The following is an 18,304-nucleotide window of genomic DNA, read 5'->3' as shown; positions in this document are numbered from 1 at the left end:
ACAAGGAGTCTGTTTGCTTAGTTAAATGAGAGATCTGTCTGTGGCCCAGCATGGCGGGCTAGCTAATTATTGTGCGTACTGAACAAACTTTGTCTAGCACCTTAGATTCAGATTAGACTATTTTCTGTTACTGATGCTATCCCTGGCTACCAATTAGTTTGAGACATCAGGGGTAATAGCTAAAGCAACATCTGTTCATGGAAAACTTATAACCAGCCAGGTCCATATACAGCACGTTTTTCCTTTCCTTTGGAGAGACAATGGAAACAAAGTGTCAGCGATGAACCACAATATCCTGCTCATTAATGTTAATTAAGACTGATCTGCATTAATCATCCTGGTTGATTAAAGTTAAATGAGGGATGTCAATCCAGGCTACAATATTGCAAAGCATTTTTCACATCAATGTACTCCTGACACCATCCCTTTACATGAACAAAAAGGATAAAATACACATAGAAACACAAAAGAATAATTCTGAAACATCCACCAAGATTACAAAACTTTTTACTTCTTACCATATCTTAACTGTGCTGCAGTAGGTGGTGCAACTTTCAGCTGCCCTGAAAAAGAAGAGAAGAAGAAGAAACAAATTTATTATAAAGCTTCTGCATGTCCTATGGCCGGTTTTTCTATGGAGGGGAAAAGTCAGCATAAATGTCAGACAATTCTTAAATGGCAAAACCTATCAGTCACGACCTTATGGATACAGAGAAGAAGAAGAAGAAGTAGGAAAAGGGGAGAGAGGGTGAATATTTTAGCAATGTGTCAGGGGTGATGAAAGGGAGTCAGAGAGAGGAAGAGGAGCAAAGAGCATCTCCCTTGTTGCCACCTCCTCTGAGCGAGACAAAGTTGAGGACAAAAGTGATGCCACAAAATGATAATCCTCCTGCCAATCAGGCCTCAGAGGAGACCTGCCAGCACACTGATTATAACTGGAATGTGTGTGTGTGTGGTGACGAAAAGACAGAAAGGGAGGACGAGATAGAAGGTGTGAGAGAAATTTGTTTCCTGCCTTCAGAACAAAAAGATTTAAAGTGACAACATCGTCCGACATAACGTGCATGAAAATAAAATGACTGCAATGAGATCTAATCTCAATTTTTCTACATTGTGACCCTAAAGTTAAAGGGAAACCGTGAAGTTAACGAGCTGTAACATGATGAAGTGTCAGACTAACAACAGTCACTGAGCTGTGAAGTAACATGAGGACCTGCTGTAAAACAAGAGATAATTACATTGGGTTTTCAGGCTCTGTGAAATAGGATTTGTTTCACTGAGGTCAGTGGAAATGTTGATCCACGTAATGAAATCTGTTTCATCACTTACAGGTGATACGTTTAGTGTGTCTCCACTACTACTAACACCCAGACACACACACACACACACACATAGAGTTTGTTACAAGTTAGAAAGAGAGCAAATGCCAAAACCTTTATCTACTTTCTGGGAGGAGAGCTTTATTTGCCAAGTATCAACTCTGGGAAATGACCAGCTATTTAAAATGACATGTTTTTTTCATTGAAAACTGGCAAATTATCCATTTGAATCATTAAAATTCAGGCTGTAACATCACAAAATCACTTCCTCTTTTCAGGACTCTGTGTCACATTACAAGCTTCTTACATGTCTTCAGTTAAACCCCCAGCTCATGTTGCTGACACAACAATGGATATTGTTCACCTCAATAACGGCCCTTTCATCAGCGCTAGAGTAAAAATACTGCTGACACATTCACAGAGATGCACACTCACCGATACAACTGTATGATCATGATCAGTACTTACACACAGACACACACATCTGTCATTGCCTCCAGCCCCTGTAGCACCTTGTGCAGAATAAATTATTGTCTCTTTCCAACTTCCTCTTGAGCATTGTTAAAGGTTTTATTTCATTTCACAGAGAGGAAAATCCTCTCAGCTATAAAAAGCATAAACTATCAAACTACAAGACAGGAACAAACCAGCAGAGATGAAGATCCTACCCACAGAAGATAGATGGTTTTGATAATTAAGTACCAGAACACATTTCTTTCCATTTATCACTCATTCAGGGGCTGTTTTAGGATTTAATTAAAGGCTTTCAATGATCTTCCTTTGCTCCTCTGTGAGCCAACGCTGTCAGTGTACTGCTGCATCAACCGCATAACTTCTCTCACTGAAAGCTCCCTCTAAACAGCTGATGCTGAATTTTTCTCAGCCGTCATATGACATTATTATCTGTAAGGCTCTGGAAACTTGTCAATAATATGGATGTCACTAACCAGTGGTACCATACTTAAGGTCAACAAACATTTGGTTTGTTTTGGTAGGTTCATATACAGAATTTAACTAAAACATTTAACGTTTCTTTAAAACTTAAACTGAAGTGGTTACCTACAGCATATGAAAAACATCTCTTTGACTCTGAAATTCCCAGAAAGAAATCATTTTGCTCATCTTGCAACTCTTTTATTCATGCATATTCTGCTGTGAATATTAGCCTCATCAACCACAATGATGGCTGGTCAGTTACTAAGTTTTGGATGAGGCATGTGACAGCTTTGAGGGACAGTAATATATCAGGGACAGACAGTAAAGATGTTGGTGATCAGTGAAAGTGAACCTGGATGGATTCACCAATGTTTTTTGTTTAACCTGGACTTGACAGTACAAAACAGTATCTTTGAAGGAGTACGGGAAAAAGTAATAACTTCTCCCCCTTCTTTTTTTATGTGGATTCCTAATGATTTCCAACCATTGTCAGATGGATGAATCCCACATAAATGTGAAGGTCAATCATATTAGTCATTCACTGAGGCGAGGGTGGTGTCAAACCATGTGATGTGCAAGGCCCAGAGTATTGTATGTAATGTAGGGCTCTTTCTCAATTTATCATTCCAGGGTGTTCTTGTACCTGTACTGTACTACTTTAACACAAGGGAAATTAAATAATGGGCATCATCTGGTGTAGTCTTTGCATACTCTCAGCCCTCCATGGCACATGGTTTGAGTTATAAGTTAATATGGCAACTAGTCATCCATGGGAAATGTGTTAACTTCAGGGTTGTGTTTCAACATTAGTCCAAGCTCGCGTTCACTTGTAAGACTAAAGCAGAGAATTCCTTCCAGGATGCATCTTCTATAATTTAGTGCCATTATAAAATGTTCTATATTGTTATCATCCACATTTTTTATTTATTTTTTTAATGGTGATTTTCTACCGGATTAAAAAAGGAACGAACAACAGTTGAGGTTAGATAAACTGCAGAAATGAATTAAAATACCTGATGATCATCATTTCCCAGAAATACTATGGCTGTATGCTAAAATACAGGCCTGTGATCAATCTAATAAATTGTTCTAATCTGTCCTATTTTGACATGATAGAACTAATACATCATTGTGTCCCAAATCAGGAGCCTGTTCCTGCTATATTTTCCCCCATCACTTAAAAAGAATGAGGCCAAATGAAAATGCAGCTGAGTCACCGTCTCATCACCAGTAACATGACGAAACCCATTAACAAGAAACAGAAGATTTTTCTCTCCCAATCCACTGGGCGTCATCCTGCCATTTATTAGAACTATGATAGCTGACATGGCTGTCTGTTGCACCCAGAACTCCTCTGGTATGAAGTATTGATTGCATGGTGTCTTAAATCCCCCACAGCTGCTGTCTCGAGAGCATTCAATTCCAACAGTGCTGAAAACATTTAATGGGCTGTGATAAGTAGCTAACCACGAGCATGATTAAATACCAAAGCAACCATGTTTCATTCTTCTCAAGCCTACTCTTACTTTGTGTCCTCCTACTGCAGAATAGCCCATACAGCACGCATCTGGCATCTGATAAAGACTGTGTTTACAGATAAACAGAAAACACAATATGTCACCATTTTGGAAACAGATCTTAACAGGTAATTGCCAAGTCAGCTACAACAATTCTCTGAAGCATTTACTACACACAGCCTACTAAATACCTTTTAACAAGCTGATGATTACAAGAGAAACACACAAATCAGGCTGGATCTAGGCAGCATTTTGACACAAGAGGAAACAGATTAAACAAGACTGAGTCTACAGCCATGCTGTACCTAAGCACAGCGGTGCTTTGAGCTAAATGCTAGCGTAAACATGCTAACATGCTCACAATGACAATGCTAACATGCTGATGTTAAGCAGGTGTAATCTTTACCAGTGCCATGTTCACCATCTTAGTTTAGCATGCTAACATTTGCTACTGCATTAAACACTAATGGGAATATGTCTTAGTTTTGCAGATACAGTATTTGGTCATAAACCAAAATAAATAATGGACAATTTAAAATTTTTACCTGATCGGCAGATCAACGAAGCTATTACAATTTATCCTGAGGGGAACTGCCTGTCCTAAATTCCATAGCAATGTATCCAATAGTTGAGATATTTCAGTCTGTACCACGGTGGTAGACTATCTGACCAACCGACATTGCCATTCCTAGAGCCATGCCGCTAGCATGGCTAAAAACTGGTTTTGCTAATGTGACTATTTAAGGTCTAATCATGTCATCTAATATTTAACTTCTGTATCTCACAATTAATGTGCTTTATCTGACAGTCTGTATGTTAACTCCAATTGGTGAAACTCTATATTCCCTACTCAGACAGCCAGATGGCACTTAAAACACAGACACTGAGGCTCTCATCTGGAATTTGTTCATCTACAAACATTTATGTGTGTGTGCTGGTTGGTTGGGTTTTACCCTGAGATTTTTAGCTTCACTTTTATTCCCTCCTCAGCTGCTTACTGCTCTGAAATTGTTTATGTTTGAAGAGGCAACCATTAACACTCAAGTTCTTTTTTGCTGTGATTGTTTAAAAGGCGAGATAAAAGTCACACTTTCTTGTCCTTGTTTTGCCGTGACAAATGGCTTATTCCACACTTTGTCTCTTGGTGCTGGTACAGCATGAAGTGTGAACAGAGTTTTGGAAATACGTCTGTGAATCAACCCAAAAGCCAAGTTTTGTCAGCAAAACTCAGTTAAGATGAATGAATGTCCATCGGCCCATTAAATCGCCTCAAAAAATGACAAACAGAGGCAATAACATTTTCTGCAAATTCAGGTGTTGGTGTTACAGGGGTAGAAATCAAAAAAACAGTTGGGGCATTTTCCATCACAGGACTGAGCAACAGTGCAATGCAGTTTGTGTGTGTGACTGCCTCTCTTAGTGTGTATCTTGGGCTTTCTTTAGCAAATGTAAACTAAAAACATCCTTGTGATCCCCCTCAGGATTTTATTGATTTTTGAGTTGCACACCTCCTCACACAGAAGGGATTCTCATAGCAGAACGGGAACAATAGAAGGCTAGAGCCATTCGTCAAGAGCACAGCACCATGCTATTCTCCTGTGATTTATGAGACAAAAGAGGAAATTACACAGCATGCAGAATGTGGGCCACAAGAGCCAGGACAGTCATTAGTAAAAAAAACGATGGGAAACGATTTTTCCCATCAAGTTTTGCAAATTTGAGGCTGAAATTAATTTGTCCTAAAATGACTGATGAGATTTAGAAAGCATGAAATATTTCATAAAGTACAACAAAATGAAAAGCAATCAATACTCAATGAAATGTTTCTGTATTAAATTCTTATAACTAAGGCTAATGTAGTTTAGAAAAAATTATCCACCTAAAGCTTGTGATTTTCATATAAGAGCTCATCTGAAGGAAAGCCTATTTTATTTCCATTTGTCCAATTTTATCTGCTCCCCTTTACATGTCTACTGGAGAACTTTCTAAAAAGGTCATATCACACAAAAATACTCTGTCCGCTGAGGGAAAATAATGAGTAGCTCCCAGTAAATGCAAAATTACGGAGTCAGTATTTACCTGTGAGAAGAAAACACAAAGCACGGGGGGCATGACAACACACCAACAGTGCAGTTAAAATTTCAGCAAAGTACTTTTTTCCTGAGAGTTCAGTGAACTCTACATGACAGGTAGAGAAATAAAGCCAGTCAATTCCCCCAGTGTCAATTAAGGCAGCTGTGGAGGAACTGAAACCAACCAAACAAACACAGAAACAGGCAAAAAGCAAATCTTTGAGAAAGTCCCCCATGACAAATGGCAAACCACAGGAGACAGGAATGAAAAAAGAAAGTAGCCTTGTTTTCTCTCTCTGTCTTACAGCCGAAAAGAACAAAGGAAAAATGGAAATATTTTTAAATGAGCAGTGGGCTGCCTAAAATAAGTCACACGATAGATGGTTTACAGTGACTTCCCCTGCACATTAGTGCCATTACACAGAGATTAAGGTCCTGGGAGCCCATGCATTTTTACATGAATGGTTAAGACCAACAATAACACACCATAATAATAACACCACCATATTTTTATTTTATTTTAACACTCATCCCATGATGATAGTGATATATATCGCCTGCTCCCACCTACATTACAGTAACGCTCACCATGTTTTTGTGGCCAGGGGATCCAAATCCTGCAGCCGTGTAGTTCACAGTAATGGTTCTCAATCCTGGCAACAAACGTGACGCTGGTTTTCTATCATAGAAGCAAGTTCATTGCAGTTTATAGCATGCACCTGGCCTCCTAGATGTCAATTATTGATCAGATTGCTAGAATTAAACCCCTAGTCAATCAATGGTACACACAGAAACACATGCACAGGTGTCTTCACTTATTTTGGCAAATCAGAACCTCTGTAGGTGTGTACAGACCATCTTCCTGGCTCTCTTTTATTGCTTCTGTTTAGTGTGGGACAACTTTACACCTTTATGGTTGGCCGTGCGGGAATGCTGCATGTTACTGTACAGAGCAACAAGGGCAGGAGAAAATTGCTTAAATAGAGTGACTTGGAAGAAAACTATACTGAATCAGTCTCGCTGATAAACAGCAGCAGGAGCTGTGAGGAAAGCTGCTTGCTGAGGGCGAGTTGTACAAGATTTTGCTTAATCTTTAAACAACTACTGCACAACATTTGGAACTGTTTTCAAAGTAAATGCAGTAATATTTCCAGGTGGTTTCACCCATGTGAAAGATGCTTACCAGTCTTTGTTGTTTACCATACCGCTGCTAAGCTACATGTTGTACTTGCTGCACCTGCCTGGGACTTGGGTCAGCACATTCTGTTTTCCAAATTTGAATATTGGAAACCACACTGGTACTGGACTTCATCATTTGGAGCACACCCACTCTTATATGGAGTTGACCTTAGCAAACTACAAGCATAACTCTCCTAAAGTTTCTAACATGAAAAAGGACTAATCAGCAAGAAAAACAGGGACAGGCCTTTAAAGCCTGAGAGTCCTGAGGACCAGTGGCCTGATTTGAAAGGATAATTTTCAATGTTAAATTCACATTTGACAAATAATAAATACGGAGTGATGAACCCACAGAGAATTGTTACCAGACTCTGCTGTTACTCTCAGCTCTACAGTGTTTTAGCTTCTTTCAGTTTATTGCTTTGGTTTTACGGCCCACAACTTTACTGTTTGGTTCACTCTCACTGCTTTCTTATCAGCATTGTTTCCAGACACAGCAGGCAGCTGTTTTTTTGTAAAAACTGTAAAAACTTCAGACTTGACTGGGTTGAGCTATGATCCAAATATATCTCTCTGTCTTCTAAACGACAAATCCTCCTTTACTCTTAATCCACGTAGGCTGTTGTTTGCAGGCTTCACAGTCGCAAAAAAGGACAATTTTAAAAATGTGGCACACTCCGGGTCTTTTTTTTGTGACCTTTAATTGAATAGCAAATTTGGAATGAACGACTACTATGATGACTAGGGCATGTAAGGTAAGCAACTTAGTATTTTCCTAAATGAAACCTAGAAGTAACACAAAGCATATACATGCCTGGAGAGAAATATTAACCTTAATATCTACTATAAAGTGCTAACTTTAGTCTTGTGGGGCTGCAGTGAAATCAGCAGCTATGGTGACTGTGTAGCAAGATCAGTTACAGAAGCCTATGAGGGGCCCAGATACAAACTAAGCAGAAAACAGGGATGATGTGTAGTGTGTTGTGGTACATCTCATATAAGGGTGAAAAGGAGGGACAGTGAGAGTAGGAGAGATACGAGGAAACAAACAGTGAGTGAGGAGTCAACAGAGCAAAAGAAATGAAAGAGAAAATATTTTTTTGAGGTGACAAAAAGCAAGTGTGTGTTGTCTTTAGAGGTCATATTGTCCCAAGAAAAAATAGAAAATGATCCATCCCTGTCTCTTAACGCTCTGAAGCTCATGACCTCATGATAGATCGGACAGACTAGCAAAAACAAACACCACCTTGAATATCAAACACATCCTGCTGTGCATAATAATATTAAATGGGCTTCTGTGGTGCCTATGTAATTTGATTCTTGCCTTGATCCATCTGTCTAGGTTTCACAAGGAAGAAGAGCCATATGCAGTGATTTTTCTCCTCACTTTCATAACTTCTAAATCATAAAATTTTAATTGGTGCCAGTTTGCCATTTGAAAGACAATCTCACATATAGGGCTCCATATATAATGTGTTTTTTTTTACATTAAACTTGTCCTTGATGGATTCTCTAACAAAGATTCAAAACATGGAAAACTTTATTGTAAGCAAGGTTGAAATCCAGTGATTCTCAATTTCAGAGTAAAGATGATTTTTGAGGGTAATATCTGAACAGCGAATTGTCCAATTATAACTTAGAAACTGTAACTAGGTATGACAGGCCTGTCAGGCTTTGGATTTCTCAACATGTTGAAGCTGTTCTTGAGACTCTAATAAGACCGATAATCTGCACATAAACAGTTTAGAAGGCTGTCTAATTATTTAGCCTTTCCAAAACCAAAAAACAAATGAGTAAAGGTGTAAGGAATAGATTCCACAGCGTTAAGCTGCTCTAATATACAGTAAGCTGCAAACATTAGCACGCCTGGCTAACTTATTCACTACCTACAGTAGTAACCTAACCCAACGCTACTTCAAAGGCCAAGTAGCATTTCATTAGGTAACTACATTTTGTGGGGTTACATTAGAAAAAAAGCCCTGTTTACGATAGCAATCCAGCGACACGCTACTGTAGTATTTTCCCACTGCATGGGAAGCAGTCCTCCTTGTCCCCCCAGCCAAACTTGTTATTCAGAATAGCGTTATGTTCACCAATTTTTGCCTGGAACCTGTTAGCTTTAGCCTCAATCTTTTAGCATGATATCATGTATTTAGCCAGCGGATATATATTTAAGACCCCTTTGACTGAGTTCTCGTTTTAAAACACATCCACTGGAAACATGTCAGAGATGGTGTATTTAACCAATTTATGGAGCTAAGTTAGCTTAATTTACTAGCTAGCTGCAGCTAATAAATTCTGCCAGTGACAGTTCATTTCAGCTGGCAAAACCAACAGTAGTTGTCTAGAATTTGGAAGGTTGCTTTTGTCTACCACTGTCTGACACCAAGGACAAATAGTTTAAAAAATGACTAAGTATTTCGAAAGGTAAACCTGCCACCGTTATCATTGCAAATCACATGTACGCCATGCTAGATTGGAAAGCTTGATGGGCCTAGCAACAGTAATTAAGGGGGGCGGGGCTTAGCGTAGGTCAATGGTGGTAAATTGTCCATTTATAACTAATCAAAAAGCGCACTCGGAGAGTGCAAACCTCCGCCAAGGCCGATAGTCCAGTCTTCTATGATATGCAAATCTGCAAGCCCAACCACTAGATCTGGATATATTTTCAAAACTATTAGAATTACAGTAGCCTATGTCAAAATATGTTCGTGCCTAGCTGAAGCCTCATCATCTCAGCTGTGCATTTATTGTGTACATCTAAATTCGAAATATTTCACATACTTAACATACATATGTGAAAACCAGAGAACATTTTATTTTCATGTACATATGTACAAATATCAAATGCTTAGACTGAAATAACATCATGAACAAGGCAGCTTGTTATCAAACAGTTGTGAAAAACTATGTTCATGTATCCGCCCCGTGATTTAATCCTGCTGACAGACAAACAAACAAACGGCACCAAAAACATGACCTCCTTTGCGGAGATAAGGTATCTTTTAAAGGAAAAAACTCAGCTGGTGTCAGCTCTCATTACTCTGCTTTTTTTTCTCCACAGCATCAGGGATTGCAGTTACCACCTCATCATTTTTTTTTTGGGGGGGGGGGTGTCCAAATAAGCCAAATAAGTTCAGCATCCACTGCAGTTTAGAAAAGTTTCCAATGAAGAACTACTTACTCTGAAACCTTGGCACTTTGAGACTAATTAGTTATTAATGGCTGCAGATCTTCTGTTGGCGGTAAATTCCACTCAATATATGCACACAGTGTGTTATTACAGACTGTGATGAATGGTGTGTTTTCTGTACACAAATTACCAGAAAAATGTCACAGCAACAAGGTCCACAGCAATAGAACTGACTGGCATTTTATTAACTCAAGTGATTCAGCGAGAATCACTGTTGCTTTTCAGGAAGTCAAATATCAGCATGATGGCAGCATCATAAGAGCGACTTCAACGGTGCTGATGCCTCTACTTTTTTTTTTTTTACCAGACTGACTCTTGTGTTTGTGCATGGGTCACAGCAGGTTAAATGTCACCATGGACTACCATTATGCAGCCGTGTGTGTGTGTGTGTGTGTGTGTGTGTGTGTGTGTGTGAATTTGCATGACAATAACACTGTATGAGCTGAGGCAGAAAGGAGAAATGAAAAGGTGCTCTCCTTTGTCTGTTAATTCAGGCAAGAAGTATAGCCCTCTTGAATCTGAAAAGCAGAAAGAGGATATGGCTTCCCCTTTCAACATTAAAGGTGGAGTTAAATATCACCAGACACTACGAAAGCAATATATAGAGCATAGAAAATATTAGGCCTCTCTTTGAAATAGACAAACCTGAGGACAGAGGATGAAAGCTTTGATCCTGGATGCATTATACCTGCAGAATCTGGCCATGGTTCAAGAAGAGATTAAGATGAAGAAGAAGAATTTTAAACTTTAAAACAAATGGAAGAAGGGGTAATTTAAAGAAAATGAAAGGAAGAGGCTAGTGTGGCTTGTTTATTGATGCCCCTAAGATTTTGTACTGCCGCCTCAAGGGTCACTGAGGTGAAAAACAAAACAGAGTCATAAAGATCATCCAGACCCCTCCTTTCCTCTCGCTGCTCTCTCTCCTCTTTTGCATCATCAATTAACTTTCCCTCTACAGTACTTCACCATCCTCTCAGCCATGAAGACAAATTGCTTCTATCTCGTCTCCTCTCACGTTTTCCTTTTCACCAGCAGGCCTGTGGGAAAACCACACAACTGTAACCAAAGCTGCTTTGACATATAATTAAAAAAAAAAAAAAAAAAAAAAAAAAAATATATATATATATATATATATATATATATATATATATATATATATATATATATATATATATATAGTCAGTCAATAGTGTTTGCAATATTCTCAGTAAAACCACCAGGTAGCCATTTTGCAGCTTACTGCTAAAAGTAAAGCTAATATTCAAGCATCAACACATACTGTATATCATAATCCCATTTTCTACTGTTATCATGCTTGATTTCAAACATGCATACTTGGGGGGTGAAAATAATGATGATAATATGTTAAGTAAATTATTAATAAAATACAATTTGGTGAAAATCAGTGAGGCCTCTTTATTTCCACTCTCTTTCTATCATTATTATACCATCACAATGAATAAACAATCACTAGAGAATTTCCTAATTTCTCCTAACTTAATAATTAATCATTTCTTAGTTTGATATGATTATCCCAGTATTAGTTGGTTAGTTATTTCAAATATTAATATTATGCCCCAGCCAACAATTCCTTTTCCATGACAGGACTGTGTAATAATCACTAAACTGAAGCCTCTGTCTCTGGTCTCTGACTGTAATTACTGAGAACTCAAACATGACAATTTAAAAGAGGTTTTCAGCTGTGTGCAGTGTCAATATTCTCATGTAAATATGTCTGAGTCACTTTTCACCAATCTTGATTATTAGTTAGCGCCCTCATTGTTTTTACTTCTCTCCTCTCCATCTCCCCTCTGTTTACAGCTCTCCACTTAATATCACTAGGTTCATCCATTCTGAGCGTCTGCGTCCGCACCTCATCTCTGTCTTCTAACTTATTTGCTGTCTTCAAACTCTTCTTCAGACACTTCACTCCTCTTATTTCTCTGAGAATGGGGCATTTCTACAGGTACAAGAAGTCTTCGAACCTCTAAAATGGACACTAACCCACCCCTCCAGAAAGGTGAATGTATTTGTGTATGACCATCACTTCAGCATGTGTCTGATCCACTCTCTGATCCACCGATACTGCTTGCAAGCTTCCCTTTCTGTCTCTACTAAATTAAATCAGCATGAATCAATCTTTCTATATGAACAATGGATCAGATGTGAAAGGGGTTGTTTGTAGTGACAAACAAAAAATTGTCTACCGACTCTACAGTTCTCCTCAGGCCTCAGTGTTTAAGTATATTTCAGCTCATTGTTCTGGTTTTACTGCCCACAACTTGCTATTACTGTTTTCGGTGATCAACTTGTTTCCAGCCGTAGCAGTCAGCTGTTTTCAGCCAAAAAACAATCTCCGGTAAAGAGACTCTATGCTACCTGCCCAGTACCAAATGACAGACAAACAAAGTTAGCAACTAGCTGGTGAACATAGAGTAGCATTTAGCAGCTAAAGAGTCTGATATTTCCCTCAGGAGTTGGTGGTGACCAAAAAACCGAGCTAAAAGGAGAGAGAACATTGGACTTACATTCGACGACTGACCAGAAATACAACTCAAAATTAATGCTAATGTTGCTCTGTGTCTGCAGCTTGTTTAAATAACCTGACAGACAAGTTTGAATTGTACTTAAAGGACAGAAACTACTTTGTGTCTATAGGTATTTACACATCTGAGCAGACAAAAATGACATGTGGAGTTCCCCAAGGCTCCATTCTGGGGCCTCTTCTGTTTAACATCAACATGCACCCACTGGCTCAGATTATGGAAAACAACAAAATACTATAATTATGCAGACAACACACAAATGTACATAACCATATGACAAGGGGACTAACCATACAAGCGCTGAGTAAGTGCATTGAACAAATCAATGATTGGATGTGCCAGAATTTTCTTCAATAAAACAAAGATAAAACTGAAGTCATTGTTTTTGGAGCCAAGGAGGAACGATTAAAAGTCAGCACTCAACTTCAATCAGTAATGTTAAAAACCACAAACCAAGCCAGAAATCTTGGTGTAGTCATGGACTTAAGATAATCACAAAGTCATCCTACTACCACCTTAATATATCTATAATTATATATATATATATATATATATATAGAATTAAAGGACTTATGTCTCAGCAGGATTTGGAAAAATGTATCCATGCATTTATCTTCAGTTGACTCGACTACTGTAACGGTGTCTTTACAGGTCTCTAAAAAATCGATCAGACAGCTGCAGCTGATTCAGAACTCTGCTGCTCGCTAAAACCAAAAAAGTGGATCACATCACTCCAGTCATGAGGTCTTTACACCGGCTTCCTGTCTGTCAAAGAATTGATTTCAAAATAATGCTGTTGGTTTATAAAGCACTTAATGGTTTAGGGTCAAAGTACATTTCTGATCTTCTGCTTCATTATGAACCATCCAGACCCCTCAGGTCGTCTGGGACAGGTCTGCTTTCTGTCCCCAGAGTCAAAACTAAACATGGAGAAGCAGCGTTCAGTTTTTATGCACCACATATCTGGACTCCCAGAAAACTGCAGGTCTGCTGAAACTCTCTATTATTTTAAATTAAGGCTGAAGACTTTTCTGCCGCTACATTTTATTAAATCAAATAATGACTAATTTCTTACACTGCACTGTAACTTTTCATTTTTTAAGTGTATTCAAATGTCTTTTTGTATTGCCCTATGCTGCTTTAATGTTTTATGTAAAGCACTTTGAATTGCCTTGTTGTTGAACTGTGCAATACAAATAAACTTGCCTTGCCTTTCCTTAGAGCTTGATGCTCTGCCCCCAAGTGGCGAAAAAATCTTTTAATAATTAAGGTTTAAATGCGAGATAAGTAACAATTTCACTGTCTCCTTGCACAGCAAGACTGCAGTCTGTGTGCGTTTGACAGGGTAGTGTAATATGTAACTTAAATTTATGAGCACAATCCACAATGAAGGTGAATGCATTCAGCAAACATGGCCACAACCAGCATGGACATACTGCAGTAGACTCCATTAACCCTGAAGACTGCCCAGTACTAAGATATCAGTGAGCTTCAACCACAGGCCGATGCCCAGCTTCCTCACCATTCAGCGAACCTGCATATAAACGTCAGCAAAATAAAGGTTTTGCTTCAGGTGTCCTGCAGCCTCTGGGTTGAATGATGATGGATGCTGATAAGCCTGTCAAAAAAATCAATCTCTCTGCCAGCAAGTCAGTGAGAGAGTGATACAGCTAGCCCAGCAATCACTGATTCAGCTAGTCTGCAGCCTGCATATACAGTAGGTAAGACAATTCCTGAGGGCTTTTATAGCGTGAAGGTGAAGGGATGTCAGCGAGCTCCAGCCAGGCAGGCCCCATAGGTGAGAGCAGAGGAAAGTAGGTGTCCTCTGTGTATAGTCACCTCAGTACACTAGCTCACATTATCCTCTGATGTTTGGTTGAGAATTTATGGTGGTTTTGAATCCTAAGAAATATGAAGTGGTGAATCAGCCCAGCCATGTCAATCTATTCGGTTGGGGTTGACACAAAAACATCCCTTATAGCCCTCTGGTACATTTCACAGGATGGGGTGGAAGGTCTGGGTCTGGCTAAAAATGTCTCCCAATTTAATGGCACACTATCTGCTTTTTTAGCATGATATTCTGTAACACTATCATGCAAGCATTCTTGCCTAAAAGATTTGAATGGTCTAAAAGGTCTTAAATTATGGTTTTCTAGTTGCTCAATGAGGGCAATACTTTGCTTTTTGCAGCCTCAGTATGTCATATAAAACCTTCTACCATGAGGCTCATGAGGGATTTAGCGGTGTTTGCTCAATGTTGATATCGCAGAGCATTTGTGGCGCAGAGGGGAGGGCTCGCAGCAAGTGGTCAGGATGCAATCAACCACATCCGACAGGAAAATAATGATGCGCTATTAGGCTTGGTGGGCATGGAGGATCTTATTGAAACACCTTATAATGATGGGCCAGCCGGCCTATACAATTCCCTTTGACAATTCCCCAGAGTCTGGATACAGAGTGGGAATGGAGAGGTATTTCAAGTCAGGTGATAGACAAGCTACGTTTCTGTATTATTTTTTAAACAAGTTAATTTCCTCTGTGCATTGTGGGAAACAATTTAGTTCCTGGAAGGACCATGCAGTAATCAAAGAGGGTCGATTATTGAGCAATAATTATCACTAAAGGTGTGAACACTAACTAACATGTGATGGTCTTGTCAATAAAACAGCACTGTTTATCTGTTTAGCAAAATAACTGTTAGATGACACTGTCAAAGTTAACTATCATCACCAAACTCTCATCATTGTGTTCACTGCCATCGCTACCATCTCTTTAATCACCACATTTAGCATTATTATCACTGCCAGAGTTACTACGATAACCACTAAAGATGCTATCAGTCAGCAGAAGCATCACTGGATCAGCATAACCGATCAATAATATAAAGAATAAATACCATCCCACATACTGTAGCCGAAAGCAGCATGCTTCTCTCCCCCAGTCATATTTATGTTTTTGATGAAGGATTGTGTGAATTATGATACAAACAGCAACAGAAAAATTATGCAACATTTGTTTGTGTTTTTCTTTTGGTGGGTAAGAAATGCCTCCAAAAGAGACGGAAATCTTGCATTGTAAACTGGACCGGACCGGTAAACTTTTCAGAGGCATGCTTACATTAACAATGTCAGTCAGGGCTGTGATTTGTGCATGTCGTTGCTACTTGTTATTCAGAGCCTCACATACTGTACACTGAGAAGACACAGTACAGACATGACAATATCCATAGCAACCGTATGTTCATGTATATTCAGCATTCAGCAGTCCGTCGCTATATGGTTTAAAGGAGCCTGGTGTACAGTCCAGCAGTTCACTATTTTAAGCTTATCTTGTCTTATTTTCTGAGGTCAGAGGAATTTGAAGCTAGCCTGCAGGGTGTCACACACGATGGGAATCATTTGTCCATCATGAGACACTAGAGTAAACAACTCTCACCACTGACATCTTTCTTCCCTGCAACCCTGCAGGAATAACCCATCTTTTATCCACAATTCTAGGGCTCTGTGTAATGGATCTGATATTTTTATCAATATTTTCACTGGCAAAGTGAAAGGAGCATTGATTAAGTTTCCACTATATACTTATTTTTCAATGGCTCCAGAGTTGTATTGTTCATTCAAATCATATTTCCAACAATTTGGCAGGGATGAAACACAAAGCAATTAGACAAAATTACGAGAATCTATTTTTAAGTATAGTCTTTACACTGCTGGAGAGAAACATAGAAGGTAACAGGAGCAGAGAACAGAGCAGCATACTCCCAGAGAGAACCTCATGTACTGTAGAGCGTCTTCATTATCATGTCTCTCCTCATATTGATTGACCCACTTCCTTCCTTTTCTCTCCATCTGTGGGACATCCACCGTGCTCCTCCTCCTCCTCTTATACTCACATAATCTCATTCTTATGTTTCATGAAACCTGATTAAGGCCTCAACCCTGCGCTCATACAGCGGACTGAAAAACCTACTACTGTAACCGTCTTTTCACCTTAACATGCTGTACTAGAAGGAATCAGAAATTGTTGCTACGTCCTTGGCTTAGTATATTTAGAGGCTGGCATAATGAATAGGTTTTGGGAAGAAATATTAGGAGTTTTATTTAAACCCTAACCCTAACCCTATTACTGCAACTTCCAACTTTTTTAGACTTCCATTACCCTTCAGGTGATTAAAATCAAAGCCTTGATGTTACCAACATTATATATACTCTTAACCACACTACAGGTTACTTCATCTTATTACAGCCCTGATGCTGTAGCCTGGAAATGTAGCTTATGTCAATGTTAATTAGGCTGGCAGGTGAATATTTTTAACCCCAGAGTTAATGGCTTTCCATTACATATAGTACCCTCCCCAGTAATACAGCGGTGAATGATAGATCTAACTATGACCTGATCACTATGATGCAAATAACATTATCATCAATTATAAATGATTTCAATAAGGATTTTATCCAATAAAGCACTTTCTGATAACAGACGCCATTAACAGATGATGTGTATATGCTGTACATCAAAGACTATTCATAACTCATATGGCTTAAAAAGGATGGCGGAAGTGTATGCCACTTAAACTGAAAATAGATTTAATACTGCATGCTGTACTGTAGCACATCGCCTACCTTGAGCTATAGCTATGGACTCGAACTTGTGCAGTTCTCGCAGCAGACAGGTGCGCTCAGACGGATGGAGGCTATAAATAAACTCTTTGGCTCCTTGGGGCGAGTTGAGGGGCTCCACGGGCTCCGGGTGTGTGCCCAGGTTACACCGCTGCACCAGCATGGAGAGGGGGGGCTCTGAGGCGAACCGTGCCGGGGATGCTACGGCGGGTGTTTGGTGGTTGCTGAGTCCGCCTGTGGCCAACCCAGTCCCGGCTCTCAGAGAGAGGGCGGGCCGCAGGACTCTCCGCAGGCAGGGCAGCATCTCTGGGATGGGGGTAGAGCAATGCGCCGGGAACCTGATGGAGATCGGTGGAGGACATTATAACAGGCCTAGTTACCACTTTGAGCCTGACCTCAAAACACATGACATGCCGCTTTATATAATAACGCTGCTATTATTTCCATTGATCGCTGCAATGGTCGCTTGAAAACACCACACATCCTCAATCTGGATGCAGCCTGGGTTATTTTAAGGGCCTGACAATAACACTTACACATTATCTAAGAACATATTGGTTCGGCTATTGGTTAGCCCGTTTTTTTTTTGTTTTTTTTGGAAACATAAAGTAGGAAAAGATACGACAGCTGTCCAAAAGAATCTAACTGCAACTTGTCTTGTCGGACGCACCTCAGTCGATGCTCCGCTGTCCCGTCCAACAACAACCTCCAGAAGAAACCTTGAAAATACAGAAGCTGCTCAGGCGCACACGATTCTTATTTACCAGCTTTGAGATTCAGTAGATGTCGGCACACTACCTCAAACACCTAACTGGCTGTGCTATTTGTACAAAATCACATTTTTGCGAGCGTAATCCCGGCTGGCGTAACCTCTGGATGACAGGATGGTGGAAGCGGATGGGAGGGAACCAGCAGCCCCGAAA

The 18,304-nt window shown here is 39.5% G+C and overlaps 1 protein-coding gene across 1 annotated transcript in view; it reads right to left on the bottom strand.

Annotated features, from left to right (window-relative positions):
• The window catches only part of LOC122881865 (transmembrane protein 65-like), a 39,508-nt gene extending 21,208 nt beyond the window's left edge, over nucleotides 1–18,300 (bottom strand). Inside the window, exons 1-3 of the mRNA XM_044208556.1 lie at nucleotides 18,052–18,300; nucleotides 17,385–17,719; nucleotides 519–563 (exon numbers count right to left, since the gene is read on the bottom strand). Of these exons, the coding sequence (XP_044064491.1) occupies nucleotides 519–563; nucleotides 17,385–17,685 (346 nt within the window). The 5' untranslated portion in view covers nucleotides 17,686–17,719; nucleotides 18,052–18,300. The remainder of the gene's footprint in view (nucleotides 1–518; nucleotides 564–17,384; nucleotides 17,720–18,051) is intronic.
• Between the last annotated feature and the right edge of the window lie 4 nt (nucleotides 18,301–18,304).

This window comes from Siniperca chuatsi, linkage group LG9 (assembly GCF_020085105.1).
Source record: "Siniperca chuatsi isolate FFG_IHB_CAS linkage group LG9, ASM2008510v1, whole genome shotgun sequence".
Taxonomy (NCBI): domain Eukaryota; kingdom Metazoa; phylum Chordata; class Actinopteri; order Centrarchiformes; family Sinipercidae; genus Siniperca; species Siniperca chuatsi.
Note: the sequence above shows the minus strand (reverse complement) of the source record. Positions and strands in the feature narration are given on the sequence as shown.